Source organism: Dama dama, chromosome X (assembly GCF_033118175.1).
Source record: "Dama dama isolate Ldn47 chromosome X, ASM3311817v1, whole genome shotgun sequence".
NCBI lineage: Eukaryota > Metazoa > Chordata > Mammalia > Artiodactyla > Cervidae > Dama > Dama dama.
This window is the reverse complement of record NC_083714.1, coordinates 10,400,642-10,418,025: the sequence shown is the minus strand read 5'-3', so window position 1 is coordinate 10,418,025 and position 17,384 is coordinate 10,400,642. Positions and strand designations below refer to the sequence as shown.

General features: G+C 39.9%; 1 protein-coding gene across 2 annotated transcripts; it reads right to left on the bottom strand.

Annotated features, from left to right (window-relative positions):
* Nucleotides 1-10,522: 10,522 nt before the first annotated feature.
* BEX3 (brain expressed X-linked 3) lies at nucleotides 10,523-12,035 on the bottom strand. Of its 2 annotated transcripts, none has more exons than XM_061138046.1 (3): nucleotides 11,975-12,035; nucleotides 11,493-11,570; nucleotides 10,523-11,140 (listed from the first exon to the last, which is right to left on the bottom strand). In XM_061138046.1, the coding sequence occupies exon 3, from the start codon at nucleotides 11,109-11,111 to the stop codon at nucleotides 10,773-10,775; it is 339 nt and encodes a 112-aa protein (XP_060994029.1). In that variant the 5' UTR covers nucleotides 11,112-11,140; nucleotides 11,493-11,570; nucleotides 11,975-12,035; the 3' UTR covers nucleotides 10,523-10,772. The 2 variants fall into 2 exon arrangements, with proteins under 2 accessions (XP_060994029.1, XP_060994030.1); XM_061138047.1 differs by having other exon boundaries at nucleotides 10,523-11,093.
* Nucleotides 12,036-17,384: the final 5,349 nt, after the last annotated feature.

Genomic DNA, 17,384 nt, shown 5'->3' with positions numbered 1-17,384 from the left:
TCTGAGGGCTGTCTTTTCACCTTACTTATAGTTTCCTTTGTTGTGCAAAAGCTTTTAAGTTTCATTAGGTCTCATTTGTTTATTTTTGCTTTTATTTCCAATATTCTGGGAGGTGGGTCATAGAGGATCTTGCTGTGATTTATGTCAGAGAGTGTTTTGCCTATGTTCTCCTCTAGGAGGTTTATAGTCTCTGGTCTTACATTTAGATCTTTAATCCATTTTGAGTTTATTTTTGTGTATGGTGTTAGAAAGTGTTCTAGTTTCATTCTTTTACAAGTGGTTGACCAGTTTCCAAGCACCACTTGTTAAAGAGGTTGTCTTTATCCTTGCCTCCTTTGTCGAAGATAAGGTGTCCACAGGTTCATGGATTTATCTCTGGGCTTTCTATTCTGTTACATTGATTATATTATATTTCTGTCTTTGTGCCAGTACCATACTGTCTTGATGACTGTGGCTTTGTAGTAGAGACTGAAGTCAGGCAGGTTGATTCCTCCAGTTCCATTCTTCTTTCTCAAGATTACTTTGGCTATTCGAGGGTTTTTGTATTTCCATACAAATTGTGAAATTATTTGTTCTAGATCTGTGAAAAATACCGTTGGTAGCTTGATAGGGATTGCATTGAATCTATAGATTGCTTTGGGTAGAATAGCCATTTTGACAATATTGATTCTTCCAATCCATGAACACAGTATGTTTCTCCCTCTGTTTGTGTCCTCTTTGATTTCTTTCATCAGTGTTTTATAGTTTTCTATGTATAGGTCTTTTGTTTCTTTAGGTAGATATACTCCTAAGTATTTTATTCTTTTTGTTGCAATGGTGAATGGTATTGTTTCCTTAATTTCTCTTTCTGTTTCCTCATTGTTAGTGTATAGGAATGCAAGGGATTTCTGTGTGTCAATTTTATATCCTGCAATTTTACTATATTCATTGATTAGCTCTAGTAATTTTCTGGTAGAGTCTTTAGGGTTTTCTATGTAGAGGATCATGTCATCTGCAAACAGTGAGAGTTTCACTTCTTCTTTTCCTATCTGGATTCCTTTTACTTCTTTTTCTGCTCTGATTGCTGTGGCCAAAACTTCCAAAACTATGTTGAATAGTAGTGGTGAGTGTGGGCACCTTTGTCTTCTTCCTGATTTCAGGGGAAATGCTTTCAATTTTTCACCATTGAGGGTAATGCTTGCTGTGGCTTTGTCACATATAGCTTTTATTATGTTGAGGTATGTTCCTTCTATTCCTGCTTTCTGGAGAGTTTTTACTTCTGCATAGTTTCTTTTCTCTCTAATATCATCTTCCTCACAAGTTGGACTTACCATGATTACCTCTCAAGTCCTCAACATTAAGGACTTTGATTTTTTCCTTTTGCTTATTTTCCTTTTTGGTTCCCAACATCAATAGCCTGATTATCTCCACTATACCTACTCTTGGGCTTCCCTAATAGCTCAGTTGGTAAAGAATCCGCCTGCAATACAGGAGACCCAGGTTCCATTCCTGGATCAGGAAGATCCTCTAGAGAAGGGATAAGCTACCCACTCCAGTATTCTTGGGCTTCTCTTGTGGCTCAGCTGGTAAAGAATCCGCCTGCAATATCAGAGACCTGGGTTTGATCCCTGGGTTGGGAAAAATCCCCTGAAGAAGGGAAAGGCTATCCACTCCAGTATTCTGACCTGGAGAATTCCATGGACTGTATAGCCCATGGGGTTTCAAAGAGTCAGACACGACTGAGCCACTTTCACCTTCACTTCACTTCACCTCATACCCAGTTTCATTCAGTGTGAGGGAAAACATGTCTCTCTTTAGAAGAACCAATTGGATTGGAATTCACTACTATTAAAATATCTTTAAAAATTACATTATTTTTAAATTATATTTAAGAAAATAGGTGGCCGTTTCAATCACTGCTTTAATGGATTTATTATTTGTTTTATGAGATGCTGAGAGCACTGGTTCTGGACCCAACATTTTGAGCTATATCTTGACTTTACAACTTACTAGTTGTACAATTTTAGGTAATTTGCTTAATCACTATGTGTCTCAACTTCTTCCCATGTAAAATGGGTACATTGATAGTACAGCCCTCACAGATTTCTTCTGAGGAATGGATTGATTAGTACCTGTAAATAGCTGAAGACACTGTCTCAAATATGGTACACACTAAAAGTAGTGCTATGTTATGAATATTGGATTAGTATCATAATTTTTTGTGTAGTCCAAATTAACCTGATGACATATTCAGAATTGCTTTAATGGCAATAATATCATAACTGCACAAGAAAATTAAAATCTAAAAGCCTGACACTGAAATAAATAACAGAAAAATTACATTTTATTACACATCCATTTCCATATGTCATTATTGGTGAATTCCTTTATGACTTTTTCTACTTTTATATGCACATTCCCGTATATATTTTATACCTTAGCTTTTTTTTATTATTAGAGTATCTGCAACATACACCATTTATTCAGAAATACCTTTTTAAGAAAAATAAACTGATCACATAACATATATTTTATGATGTATCCCAATGTGAGAAATGTTGAAATTTTAAAAAAATTGATCCTAACATAGAATAAGACAATTTAGGTCATATGATATATGCAGTTAGGATCTCTGGCATTTTGATGCCTTTCTCTAGGCACGTTTGTATTCCATATAATTGTATTTCCACCATACTTCTGGTGGTTCTCAGGTGTTAGTGTGCATTAAAATCTCTCAGAGGAGCATGATAATAATGTGTGTTTTGGGGCCCAGTTGGAAGTGGATTTGACTCATGAAATCTGGACAGTACCAAAGTCTGTATTATTAGCAAGATTCTGAAGCAAGTAGTCTTTGGGAAATGCTTCAAAAAATTACTGATACATACTGACAAGGACTCCCTCTTGGACCAAAATTTTACTCAGGCTTCTCTGGCTTTGTCTTCAATGAGGCCTTGTCCTTGGTTCTGGTTTTGGCCTGCTAAGTCCAGTTTTAGCAAGAAATTCTGGTTAGGCAATTTATCAAGAATTCTCCCAACCTTGATATCTAATCAAGCTTGATACATAACCAAGTTCCTTTTCATAATTTTTCATCCTTTCCTGCACCTTTCCCATTGACCATAAATCCCTACCTGTCCCTGTCGTACTTACAGCTGAGTTTAATTTCTCTCCCCTATTGCAATAGTTTTGATCCTTATTACAATAATCTTGAGTAAAGTATTTCTTGCTGTTTTTAATAGGTAAAAGGAAGTTTTCTTTTACAATATAACAGAAAATTTTTGTTCATGTTTTAATTTGCTGTGTCATACTACCCCTGCTAGGCTCCTTGGGAAAGTCAAGTCTTTGACTCTAGAGAAATGAAGTGACTTGCCTGTTATTCTTTAGTCATGGGTAGAATTAGGCTAAGGACTTAAGAATCCACACAGTCATAATGGCTACTTTAAACATTTATTCAAGATATATCAGAATTTCTGCTCCTGACCAGGATAAAGTAACTTAGAGTGTTTCATTCTGAAACAAACAAATTGCCTTTCATTCTATGAATGAACTGTTCAAGACATTCTAAGAACTGTCCTGTTCAAGACACAGGACTTTAAGCAACAGAAGTCAGTGATCCCTAGAAGACTGGGAACAAATGAGATAATTCTTATGATTGCCCCAGCCTACTTCCTGAAGAAAGTTTTCAGGCCACAGTGTAGAAAGTGAGAATCCATGGAGAGCCTGGTGGTATCCTACAGATTAGGATAAGAAGGGAATCTGGGGAAGCCAAGGTGGCTAGAGATTGCAAGACAGAGTACCAAAAAGGAAACAGCCCACAGAGAAAAAGTTTTGGAGATTTACAGAGAGTCTCCCTTGACTACAGAGAAGGCAATGGCACCCCACTCCAGTACTCTTGCTGGGAAAATCCCATGGAAGGAGGAGCCTGGTGGGCTGCAATCCATGGGGTCGCTAAGAGTTGGACACAGCTGAGTGACTTCACTTTCACTTTTCACTTTTGTGTATTGGAGAAGGAAATGACAACCCACACTACTGTTCTTGCCTGGAGAATCCCAGGGACAGGGGAGCCTGGTGGGCTGCCGTCTATGGGATTGCACAGAGTCAGACGCGACTGAAGCCACTTAGCAGCAGCAGCAGCCCTTGACTATCTATCTGAGTACTAATTACACACCTGTGAGCAAATGATCCCAGATCAGGAAAAGAATCACCCAAAAGGATTAAAGAGAATAATTTCTTAAGTACACACAAGTTTGGACATAGTGCCTGCTCCTACCAGTCAGATTTGAAGATCTCATAATTCACAGGACATCAGAAAGAGTGTTTGGAAGAGTTTTTCATCATTAATGGGGTACAATTAATCCTAAACTAAACACTACTTTGTTTTCATCTTACAAAGGTTAAAATAAAAACCTAAAAAGATCAAACTGTTTACAAGTAACTTAGCTGTGTTCCAGAGTAAAAACCGTCATATTTACAGGGATACAAAACTATGTAGCACTCAAGAGGTAAAACTCACAATACCTGGTATCCAGTCAACAATTGCCAGGTCAGCAAAGAGTCAGGAAAATCTAACCCATCATGAGGAGAAAAGAAATCAATCGATCAAAACTGACCAAGAAAAGATAAAGATGGTACAATAGACAAAGACATTAAAATAGATATAACTGCACTATCTATGTTCAAGAAGCTGGAGGAAAGACTGAAGATGTTTAGTAGAGACATGGAATACAAAAAATATTAAAAAAAAAAAGACCCAAATTGAACATCTAGAGATTAAAAACTACAATGTCTGAAATGAAAAATATGTTAGATGGGGTTAATGGCAGATTAGATGTTACAGAAGAAAAGATTAGTGAGTTTGAAGACATAGGAATAAAAACAATTCAAAATGAAATGCAGAGAGAAAAGACTTTAAAAATGAATAGATCTCAATTCCATACCCCTATTTTTACAGCACAAAGAATTATAGCCATTACCTTATAATAACTTTGAATGGAGTATAATCTGTAAAAATACTGAATCACTATGCTGTGCACCTGAAGCTAACATAATATTGTAAATCAGTTGTGAAATGAAAGTCGCTCAGTCGTGTCTGACTCTTTGCAACCCCATGGACTATACAGTCCATGGAATTCTCCGGGCCAGAATACTGGAGTGGGTAGTCGTTCCCTTCTCCAGGGGATCTTCCCAACCCATGGATCAAACCCAGGTCCCCCGCATTTCAGGCAGATTCTTTACCAGCTGAGGCACAAATTGTACTTCAATTTAAGAAATGAACAAGCATTACTGAGTTGTGGGACAACTATATTGATAATCACTTTAAATGAAAATTGTCTAAGCTCTCTAATGACATGATAGAGATCGTCAGAGTGAATAAAAAGCAAGACTGAGCCCTTAATATCTGAATGTTATGGAGAAGAGAGGGCTTGTTGCACACACAACAAACCATAGACACATACTGAGAAAAAGAATTTTTTTTTTCTAAAAATATACAACATACCATGGTCCAAGCATCATTAAGATAGTACTCACCTAAGCTAGTACAATTCTAAGTCAGGTAGAGGATCTTTATGCACAACTCTGTAAGAGACAAACTGGGACACTGAGGTGTCCAGAGAAATCTGTAATAATGGAGGGTGGAGGTGGCTCACCACAGCAGAGGAATGGAGTGGGCTTTGTGACACTCAGTTTGGATGCTACTTCCAGCAATGGAGCGGAATCTGAGGGACTTGGATTCTGCCTGTGCCAGCTCACATGCTCTTTACCTATTTTGGTTCTGACAGCAGCCATGGAAATTATTATCTCCATTTTACTAATAAATAGAGTGAAATAACTGAGGCATTGTCATAGTAAAAACCACTGTTTATATTGCTAGCTTCTTCCCACGTGGCTCAGGGGTAAAGAATCTGCCTGCAATGCAGGAGATGCCTCTTGCACCGGATACACAGGTTCAATCCCTGGCTCAGGAAGATCCCTTGAGAAGGAAATGGCAACCCACTCCAGATTTCTTGCCTGGGGAATCCCATGGACAGAGATGCCTGGCAGGCTACAATCCATGGAGTCCCAAAAGAGCTGGACACAACTTAGTGACTAAACAACATATTGCTAACTAAATGATTCAAAAGTATTTTGAAATTCATTATTCTTGTTTGTTGATGCTTTTTCAACAAGTTTTTCACTGTCTTTAAGTTGACTGATACATTTAGTTTGCTTCCTCTTGTTTTTTTTTTTTTTGGCCATGCAGCATGTGAGATCTTAGTTCCGGACCAGAGATCAAACCTGTGCCCTCTGTGGTGGAAGTGCAGAATCTTAAGCATTAGACAACCCAGGAATTCCTGCTTCCTCTTTTAAAAATCAGACTTTAATCAGAGATTAAGTAATACTTGCTAATTTAGGAAAACTAGATAAAAACTTTACACATGTAATTTCAGTAAAGGAAACATGGTGTTGAAAGCAAGATTTAAAATTTGTCTTCTTAATATAGTTTATCTTCTGTTCCAAAGCAACAACAACAAAACCACTTTAGGAGGCATATTTTACAATCAGAAACATAATAATGCTCTTTCCATTTGTGGGAACTAAATGGAAAATATTTTCCATTGGCTACATGGGAAAGAGTAAATTTCTAAACAGGCTAATCATAACTTTTAAAACAATGTTTGAGCAAAAATTAAAAATACAAATAAATGTTAAGATTTTCAAATTTATAGAGATGCCTTATTTATTTAGTTATGTATGTTTATATTACTTAGAAAGCATTTTGACTGGTTACACAAGACAGCAACTACATTTCATGCTATATGCATGAAAATTTTAAAATGAGATCATTCTAAACAAAATCAGCACATTTATTATATGAAATACGTGATATTAGGGAAGGAGACAGGGAATAGACACAGGATTTTGTCCATTTCATTCCTGTAATCAGTCCTTTTTCTACTCACAAGACAACTTTTAAATTTCATATAGAAATAAATTAGTTCTATTAACTAAATGTATTCATGTAATGTTCCCAAATTTGCCCACTGAGAGTGGACCTGCTGAAACATGACTGTTATTTTCAGTTTTGAAAAACAGGAGCTAATTGAAAGTTTTTATTTTCTTGGGCTCCAAAATCACTGCAGATGGTGACTGCAGCCATGAAATTAAAAGATGCTTGCTCCTTGGAAGAAAAGCATGATAAACCTAGACAGTGTATTAAAAAGTGGAGATATCACTCTGCTGGCAAAGGTCCATATAATCAAAGGTATAATTTTTCCAGTAGTCATGTACAGATGTCGGAGTTGGACCATAAAGAAGGCTGAGCACCAAAGAATTGATGTTTTCAAACTGTGGTTCTGAAGAAGACCCTTGAGAGTCCCTAGGACTGCAAGGAGATCAAACCACTCAATCCTAAAGGAAATCAAGCCTGAATATTCATTGGAAGGACTGATGCTGAAGCTCCAATACTTTGGCCACCTAATGCAAAGAGTGGACTTGTTGGAAAAGACACTGATGCTGGGAAAGATTGAAGGCAGGAGGAAAAGGGAGTGACAGGCATGAGGTGGTTGGATGGCATCATCAATTTATGGACATGAGTTTGAGCAAACTCTGGGAGATTAGTGAAGGACAGGGAAGCCTAGCATGCTGGAGTGCTGCAGTCCATGGTTTTGCAGAGTCAGACATGACTGAGTGACTGAACAACAACTGAAAGTAGGTCAAATATGATCCAATTAGCTTTGAAGAGTGGTGAGAAGACATAAAAAATAAACATAACAAGTTAAACGTGTCTCCTTGGCAGGGGCTGTGAAAGAGGCAATATTTCTCTTAAGAGATCTAATTGTGATTAAGTTTAATCATGAGTGGTTTAATTATGACTAAACCTGGTTTAATCATGACTAGCATAGGATGATAATAAAAAATTTTACAATTTTTGTAAATTGTACTTTCTTTGGATAGTTGGATTATGGTTTTGTTTATATTTTTCTTTATATTTCTGCATAATCCAAATATGTCTAATCACCTTGTATTACACAAATAATTATAGAAAGTATTTCATCTTCAAATGTTTCTCATAGAAACTTTTAAAACGAGTGTAAAGAAATAAACAACTCACAAAGACCCAATGTTAATTGTTGTTATAAAAAAATTGCTAAAAGCTTTAATAATAATAAAGTGCATTATTATGTTATTAAATATCTACATCAGACACTGCTGGAAATTGAGCTCCAGGGTAATTAAGACAAAAGCATTGTTACAAAAGGGCACAGGCTTGCACAGAAAAGATAATGCCTAATTTATTTAATAGTTATATAATTATTATTAATAATAAACTATAATAGTGCATTAACTTAACAGGATATTTGGAAAGGTAAAAAAAAAAACAGTACTGGTTTAGCAACAAGGTCCTTCTGAACAGCGCAGGGAACTATATTCAATATCTTGTGATAAACCATAATGGAAAAAGAATATGAAAAAAGAATGTAAAAAAAGGTACTGGTTTAAATATAGACATACATTGTTTGATGCAATTCCAATTTTGGAAAGATTAAAATTTGGAAAGGTACATTCCTTGTGAAATTAAATAAGCAAATCAGATCACAATGTTTGTAAAATGGTGTCACCACTGTCAGTGTTTCTCCATGCCTATGCTGGCAAAACTCAGATGCATCAGAATCACCTGCATGTGTGCTCAATCGTGTCCAACTTTTTGTGGCCCCATGGACTATAGCCCACCAGGCTCCTCTGTCCATGGAATTCTCCAGGCAAGACTACTGGAGTGGGTTGGTTGCCATTTCCTTCTCCAGGGAATATGCCCAACCCAGGGATCAATCCCACAGCTCCTCCATTAGCAGGCGGGTTCTTTTACTGTTGAGCCACCAGGGAAGCAGAATCACCCGAGGAACTGTCAAAACAGTAGTTAATGATCAGGTGATTCAAGGAATGACAAGGGGTTGGGACTGGGAAGGCACCCAAGTGAAAGCATTTTTTAACATTTCCTTCAGGTGATTGAGCTTCCCTGATAGCTCAGTTGAAAAAGAATCCGCCTGCAATGCAAGAGACCCTGGTTCAATTCCAGGGTTGGGAAGATCTACTGGAGAAGGGATAGGCTACCCACTCCAGTATTCTTGGGCTTCCCTTGTGGCTCAGCTGGTAAAGAATCTGCCTGCAATTGGGAGACCTGGGTTCGATCCCTGGGCTTGGAAGATCCACTGAAGGAAAAGGCTACCCACTCCAGTATTCTGGCCTGGAGAATTCCATGGACTGTGTAGTCCATGGGGTCACAGAGAGTTGGACATGACTGAGCCACTTTCACTTTTCACTAGGCCACTTAATTAAGGACAGTCACTTAGGAACAATGTTGAGCCAGTTTCTGAACTCTATTAATGAATCAGTTAAAATAATTAAATATCTGTTGGAGCTTTCCATGTGGCGCTAGTGGTAAGAACCTGCTTGCCAATGCAAAAGACGTAAGAGTTGTGGGTTCGATCCCTGGGTCAGGAAGATTCCCTGAAGAAGGGCATGGCAACCCACTCCAGTATTCTTGCCTAGAGAAACCCATGGACAGAGTAAAACCAAAAGGGTCTTGTTCAGAACCAACGTTAAGAACAAGAACTATGGGAATGGTACTCACTGGTAAATGTAACTCCAAAGTGTGGGAGCCTTCTCCCACAACTTTTATAGAAGTCAAAGGGGGGATTTATCTCACCAGGGACTACAGAGAGATCAGTGGGCTTTTGTTAGCTTGTGGACTCCAGCATATCGGCAACATGAACTGAACAGTGACAGTGATGACACAATTTTACAAACATTGTGATCTGATTTGCTTATTTAATTTCACAAGGAATGTACCTTTCCAAATTTTAATCTTTCCAAAATTGGAATTGCATCAAACAATGTATGTCTGTATTTAAACCAGTACCTTTTTTTACATTCTTTTTTCATATTCTTTTTCCATTATGGTTTATCACAGGATATTGAAATAGGAGCCAGCAGAAGGGGAAAAATGCCCAACTGACATGCCAGTAATCAGGAACGTAGGGGTACTGCAAATATGACTGGAATGACAGAGTGGAACCCACCTATTTTTCCTCTTGTGAGCCTGGGTGAAAACTCCCCTTAGTAGTGCCCAAGGATCTGATGAGAGTCAGAGTCCTGTTAAATACTGAGGAGTTGCATAGGAGGCAGGCCAACAGTTCCACACCTTATGTATTTCATTTGGCAGCCCTCTAAGGCAGACATTATTTATCCCATTTCACAGAAGAGAAGACTGACTCTTTACAGGAATGTATCTGTAATAAAGGGAGGGTTTACTTTCAATTAAGACTGGAAGATACTTAAAGTTCACTTTTCTTTAAGTTTGCTGAACCAGTAATTATGTTCATTCACAGATTCATTGAAAAACTGTTCTCAATGCTTCTAAAAATCCCAGATAATAAATGAAAAGAAGTCACGTATTATCCAACCCAGAGAAATGTGCTCCAATTACCATCCTGGGATATGTGATTTCAGATTTTTGAAGGGTTCATGTATTTTTTTTTCTTTAATGAGACAATGATAAATGTGTAAATTGCTTTTTAATTACTTTATTAACTTTACATTTTTCCATGCAAATGGGTGAAACTTTACTGTTGACAGAAACTTAGATTGGGTGCCAAGGCAATCTGCAGTTAGAAGCTGGTAACACAGAACCCACCTGACACACTGAAATTACATAAGGTTCACAGCAAACGGATCAGTAAAGGCATTATCAGGAAAATGCAAGGAAAAACAGAACAACAGTGGAAATCACAGTATTAATCTCATGGAAATGGCAGGAGTCAAGGCATAAGGCAAAATTCGTCATGATGGTCATGGTGATTAGAGAGCTCCCCCATAAGGATACGCAGACAATTCCTCAACTGCAGCTCCCTAAGTTTTCTCCTGATTTCTCTCATCTCCTCCATGAATATTTCCATATCGTCTCCCTCTCCACCCATCCCATCATTGACCTGCCTATTGGGTATGACCCATCGGAAATTAGGGGCAAGTCGGCGAGCCTGTCCCCGTCTATGATTTCTTTCTGGCTGGTGGCCTTCGCCCCCTCCCAAAGGGCGGTCTTCCTCTCCGTTCTGCACGGGTTGCTCCATTTCTTCGTTTTCCTGGTGGATATTAGCCATGATGAGATTTTTTCCCCCCTGTTATTTTTCTTTGAACAACAAGTAAGACAAAGGCAAGGTGAGAGACTGAATGCTTGGTGCACTGACCAGCAGGATTCAGAGTCCTGATAGCAAAGATTAAAAAAAAAATTTTTTTTCCCACAACAGGCGCTTCGTGCGCCTTCTGGGGAGCCTTCAATTTGACCTCTTTCCCAGCTCTCTCCTTTTTCCTCCCTCCCTCACACCCAAAGCCCACCATTTTTCTTTTCCCAGGATTCTTTCCCAGAGCGCAGCAGGCACCAAAATGGAGGACGGGGCATGGGGTCTGGGTGAATTAGCAAGGAATCTCAGGCTGGGCTATGGACCAGTCCCTTCCTCCCCTGCACAGTTCCCGGCACTGACCTGGGCCTATCCTCGCTGTCTCCTGCTCCTTCCGATCCTCGCCACGAGTGCGCAGCCGCCACACTTAGTTCGGCAGACCTGCAAAGGGCCAGGGTGGGGGCAGGAGGCTGCTGCAGCTGGGCTCTTGGCACCTTCCCGACCCCGCGTCCCCCACTCCCACCAACCCCCCTTTCCGCGCCTGGCCGCCCCGAGCCCCCCGCCCCCACCCTCAGGTGCCCCCATCCCCGCCCCGCTCCCAGGTTCACTATTGCCTTGCAGGAACTCAGGGATGATTTCCCATCGCTCTGAGTTGCTTTCCTGCCTTCCCTGGAACCCTGCACCCCTGCACCCCCCCACCCCAGGGGGCCACTATTTCTGTTCCCAGGAAAGCCGGGGTGTGGAGAAGGCTGGCCCGGACTCGTCGCGCTGAACCCCTGTGCTGGCCTTTGGGGTTGGCTGGCAGCTGCCTCCCTGGCGTCAGCGCGCGGCCCCGGAGCCCTTACCTGCTCCGCTTGCCGCGGGCCCGATGCCAACCCGCCGTGCGCGGGGGAGCGGGAAGCTGGTACCCAGACAGAAGTGACGACTGCACCGAAGGCTGCGTCGCTCTGCAGCTCTAGATCACGTGAGCACCCCCACGTCACCGCCGAGCTCGCCCCCAACTCCGGCGGCCAGTGCAGCAGGAGCGCCCCACTTCCGCCTCGTGCACCGGCACGGACAACCACCTCCGCCTGTTTGTGCGCTGGGTCACAGCGCGCACCTCCCTGTCAATCAATCATCTCGTTCTTCTCCAATCTGACTGCCCACGAGTGGCATCACTTCCCTGGTGTTGGAGTTTGCATTTCTCTGGTTATAAGGGAGGGTCTACAACACCTTCTACCCGCTCTCCGCCCCTAGGCCTTGGCGTTGGTTTTTTTGCTCTCTTTCCTCTTCTCACTGACCAAAGCCTTTCCCCACCCCGCCCCGCCATTGCCCACCAAGTGCCCGGAATTCATACTCTTATAGGACATTTAGGTTGAAGGTTAGGGTGGGGAGGGAGCAAGAAACTTGTCAGACAGAGAGGCGAGAAGGTAGAGTGGGTTGTATATATCCTTCCTAATAATTTCTCTTTATTTCTTTTTTTAAAAAAGTCAGCATGCCATCAAAAAATTAAAAATTACAAGGTTTCATTTTTTAAAGAAATGCTGCATCCTGTGGAAAGAAAAAGCCTAATTGTTTGATTTTGTTTGTTCACCGGTACCACTCAGAAAATATTTTCTTTGGACTCCACCACACAACATCAACAACATTTTGGAAACATTTTATTTTGAAATCTTCTTTTGAAAAAATACAAGTATCTTCCTGAATACAGTTGTTTTCAAAATGATCTGTAAAGTAAATCTTGAGGTTGAAGTCCAGTTGTCAGACCTTGACCATTTTATGTAAATTTATGTGATGTTTTTGATACCATAGTCTTTGGAGGAAAGGAGCCTTTAAAAAAAAAGGAGGCTGTTTATTTTCTGCTTTCCTTTCCAAACTTGGGAAGGCATTCCTACACATACTTCCTTAGAGTGATCTCAGAAATTAAGTATACAACTGGTAAAAGTTAGTTCCAAAGACATGTTTTTTTGTAATGTGAATGTTTCCAAAAAATATTAGAAATAGGCATGGGGTATGTGAAGCAATTAAACTTGAAACTCATTTTGAGTATAACTGTTCATTTTTTCAACTTGAAATAACTGAAAACTATTTTTAAAAATCATGGTTACAAAATAGAGATGCCTTTAGGAAAATGGCATTATTATTTAAAAATATTAAGTGTTGGTTGTGTCCAAGGAACCAAAAGAGTTATATGTACTGAGGCCAGACGGGCCAGGCAAATGCTAACTGCTTCTAGTTTTGCTCAGGGGCTTCAGTTGTGTCTGACTCTTCGAGACCTCTTGAACTGTAGCCTGCCAGGCTCCTCTGTCCATGGGATTATCCGGGCAAGAATACTGGAGTGTGTTGCTATTTCCTCCTCCAGGGAATCTTCTCAACCCAGGGACTGAACCTGTCTCTCTTGCGTCACCTACATTGGCAAGTGGATTCTTTACCACTATGCCATCTGGGAAGCCCTTTGGCTCCAAAAGCCTATGTAATCTCCCACCCTGCTAAACTAGCTGGGACACTGAATAAAGGAAGAGTATATGCCTACTGCATATGTAGTTTGAAATATATAAAATTATGTATATATGCATGCATGCTCAGTCATGTCTGACTCTTTTTGACCTCATGGACATGTCGAAACAATGACAACCTCATGGACTTCTCATGGAGCCTGCCAGGCTCCTCAGTCCATGGGGTTTTCCAGGCAAGAATACTGGAGTGGGTTGCCTTGCCCTCCTTCCTCCAGGGGATCTTTTTGACCCAGGGATAGAACCCATATCTCCTGCATTACAGGTGGATTCTTTACTGCTGAGCCACTGGGGAAGCCCATGTATCTATCTATCTATCTGACATATATGTGTGTTATATATATATATATACACACATATATATTTCACATATATATATACTAATTTTAGAGATATAAAGAAATATTGATATATTGCTCCAAAAGCTCAAATTAAAAGTAATTGTCTTTTAAAGGAATGCTAGTGATTCCTGAATTCTCTCTCACAATTAACAACTCTTCATATAGGTAGCTCTATTAATGATACCCATTGGAATCATGCCGATTAGAGGCATGAGTTGTGGTATCAGACATGTCTGGATTTAAATCATGTTTCTGCTACTTGTACTGATGTATGACTTTGGGTCAGTTACTTATCAGGGTCTCTGTGCTTCCTCTGTGAAACAGGGATTATTAGAAGTAAATCACATATTTCAAGTAAGTACCATAGAGCCTAAAGAATCATCAGTGAAAGTTGATTCATTACTTTTTTTTTTTTTTTTTTACTATTATTAGATGGTTTCTAACAAGGTTTAAAGAGTGGGCAAAGCATAGTTCTGTTCTTAGCTAGATACACTTGTCTTTAAAATCTGTGAGGGTCCCAAACTCATCTGCTGTCTTCTACTTTGCAAAGTCAGTGACTTACAGAATTCTTTGTACCAAGTAGGTGATTGGTGAATGTCGGGAGCCATTATGGGAGGTCCCGCCCGTGACGAGGTCATGAAGAAAATACCTGGCAGGCAAGGCCGTCCGGGACCCCATCCATGACGAGGTCACGAGGAAAATACCTGACAGGCAAGGCTGTCTAGGATAAGGGACCCTCCAGTTGGCCTCAGCCTCTACCCTACCCTATATCCTCCCCCCTTTTTTGCTGTTGTTCTTGTTTGCCCTGCTGCGGATTCTTGTGTTGCCTGCCGAGAGCTCTCCTGCTCCTCTTTCACTGAATGAAGACCAACTTAAAACCTTAATTAATAAATCTCCTGGACACTGGTACCCTATGAAGGAGCCAGGGATGAAGGAAATGCTTCAATTCAAACCCTTTTGCTGGCATTCTGGCTTATTTCATAAATGTGTGCTCTCATTGCACAAAATGTTCATGATTGTTCTAAACATCCTAAGCACAGTACGCTAACAAAAGAAACTATTAAGCATAGGTCCCTCTGCGGGGTGAAAAAAGCCCCACAAATATTATAGCCACATATACACCTAATAGAAAATAGTTTAGATAGAGATCAGCTGGTGACTTCTTGCAGGTAATTAACTTTTAGACTAAGAGCCTGTTTTGTGCCATATCTGCTGTTTTTGCAATCCTTTGCATTTCTGTTCCATGAAAATGTAATCCTATCTAGTTCCCTTGGAGATGACACCTAATAGAAAGAATATAGATTAACCACAAAAAAGACAGGGTCGGCTACTGAAGTTGCTTAAAGTTGCACCAGGTGCAAACCATAAATTGTCAACAGGCCTGAAAGCCAAAAGATATTATACATAGAGATTAACCTTAAAAAAGGCCCTAATAGGCACAGAGCCCTTTGGGGGGTGAGGAAGCCCTATTAGAAAATACAAAAAATATTGTTTTATTTATTTATTTATTTATTATTAGTTGGAGGCTAATTACTTCACAACATTTCAGTGGGTTTTGTCATACATTGATATGAATAAGCCATGGATTTACACGTATTCCCCATCCCGATCCCTGCTCCCACCTCACTCTCCACCCGATTCCTCTGGGTCTTCCCAGTGCACCAGGCCCAAGCACTTGTCTCATGCATCCCACCTGGGCTGGTGATCTGTTTCACCATAGATAGTATACATGCTGTTCTTTGAAATATGCCACCCTCACATTCTCCCACAGAGTTCAAAAGTTTGTTCTGTATTTCTGTGTCTCTTTTTCTGTTTTGCATATAGGGTTATCGTTACCATCTTTCTAAATTCCATATATATGTGTTAGTATGCTGTAATGGTCTTTATCTTTCTGGCTTACTTCACTCTGTATAAGGGGCTCCAGCTTCATCCATCTCATTAGGACTGGTTCAAATGAATTCTTTTTAATGGCTGAGTAATATTCCATGGTGTATATGTACCACAGCTTCCTTATCCATTCATCTGCTGATGGGCATCTAGGTTGCTTCCATGTCCTGGCTATTATAAACAGTGCTGCGATGAACATTGGGGTGCACGTGTCTCTTTCAGATCTGGTTTCCTCAGTGTGTATGCCCAGAAGTGGGATTGCTGGGTCATATGGCAGTTCTATTTCCAGTTTTTTAAGAAATCTCCACACTGTTTTCCATAGGGGCTGTACTAGTTTGCATTCCCACCAACAGTGTAAGAGGGTTCCGTTTTCTCCACACCCTCTCCAGCATTTATTGCTTGTAGACTTTTGGATAGCAGCCATCCTGACTGGCGTGTAATGGTACCTCAGTGTGGTTTTGATTTGCATTTCTCTAATAATGAGTGATGTTGAGCATCTTTTCATGTGTTTGCTAGCCATCTGTATGTCTTCTTTGGAGAAATGTCTGTTTAGTTCTTTGGCCCATTTTTTGATTGGGTCATTTATTTTTCTGGAATTGAGCTTCAGGAGTTGCTTGTATATTTTTGAGATTAATCCTTTGTCTGTTTCTTCATTTGCTATTATTTTCTCCCAATCTGAGGGCTGTCTTTTCACCTTACTTATAGTTTCCTTTGTAGTGCAAAAGCTTTTAAGTTTCATTAGGTCCCATTTGTTTATTTTTGCTTTTATTTCCAATATTCTGGGAGGTGGGTCATAGAGGATCTTGCTGTGATTTATGTCGGAGAGTGTTTTGCCTATGTTCTCCTCTAGGAGTTTTATAGTCTCTGGTCTTACATTTAGATCTTTAATCCATTTTGAGTTTATTTTTGTGTATGGTGTTAGAAAGTGTTCTAGTTTCATTCTTTTACAAGTGGTTGACCAGTTTTCCCAGCCCCACTTGTTAAAGAGGTTGTCTTTTTTCCATTGTATATCCTTGCCTCCTTTGTCAAAGATAAGGTGTCCATAGGTTCGTGGATTTATCTCTGGGCTTTCTATTCTGTTCCATTGATCTATATTTCTGTCTTTGTGCCAGTACCATACTGTCTTGATGACTGTGGCTTTGTAGTAGAGTCTGAAGTCAGGCAGGTTGATTCCTCCAGCTCCATTCTTCTTTCTCAAGATTACTTTGGCTATTCGAGGTTTTTTGTATTTCCATACAAATTGTGAAATTATTTGGTCTAGTTCTGTGAAAAATACCATTGGTAGCTTGATAGGGATTGCATTGAATCTATAGATTGCTTTGGGTAGAATAGCCATTTTGACAATATTGATTCTTCCAATCCATGAACACGGTATGTTTCTCCATCTGTTTGTGTCCTCTTTGATTTCTTTCATCAGTGTTTTATAGTTTTCTATGTATAGGTCTTTTGTTTCTTTAGGTAGATATACTCCTAAGTATTTTATTCTTTTTGTTGCAATGGTGAATGGTATTGTTTCCTTAATTTCTCTTTCTGTT

Excerpts from the sequence above, each read along its gene's own strand:
- BEX3 (XM_061138046.1), bottom strand. The coding sequence starts at position 11,111 with ATGGCTAATATCCACCAGGAAAACGAAGAAATGGAGCAACCCGTGCAG.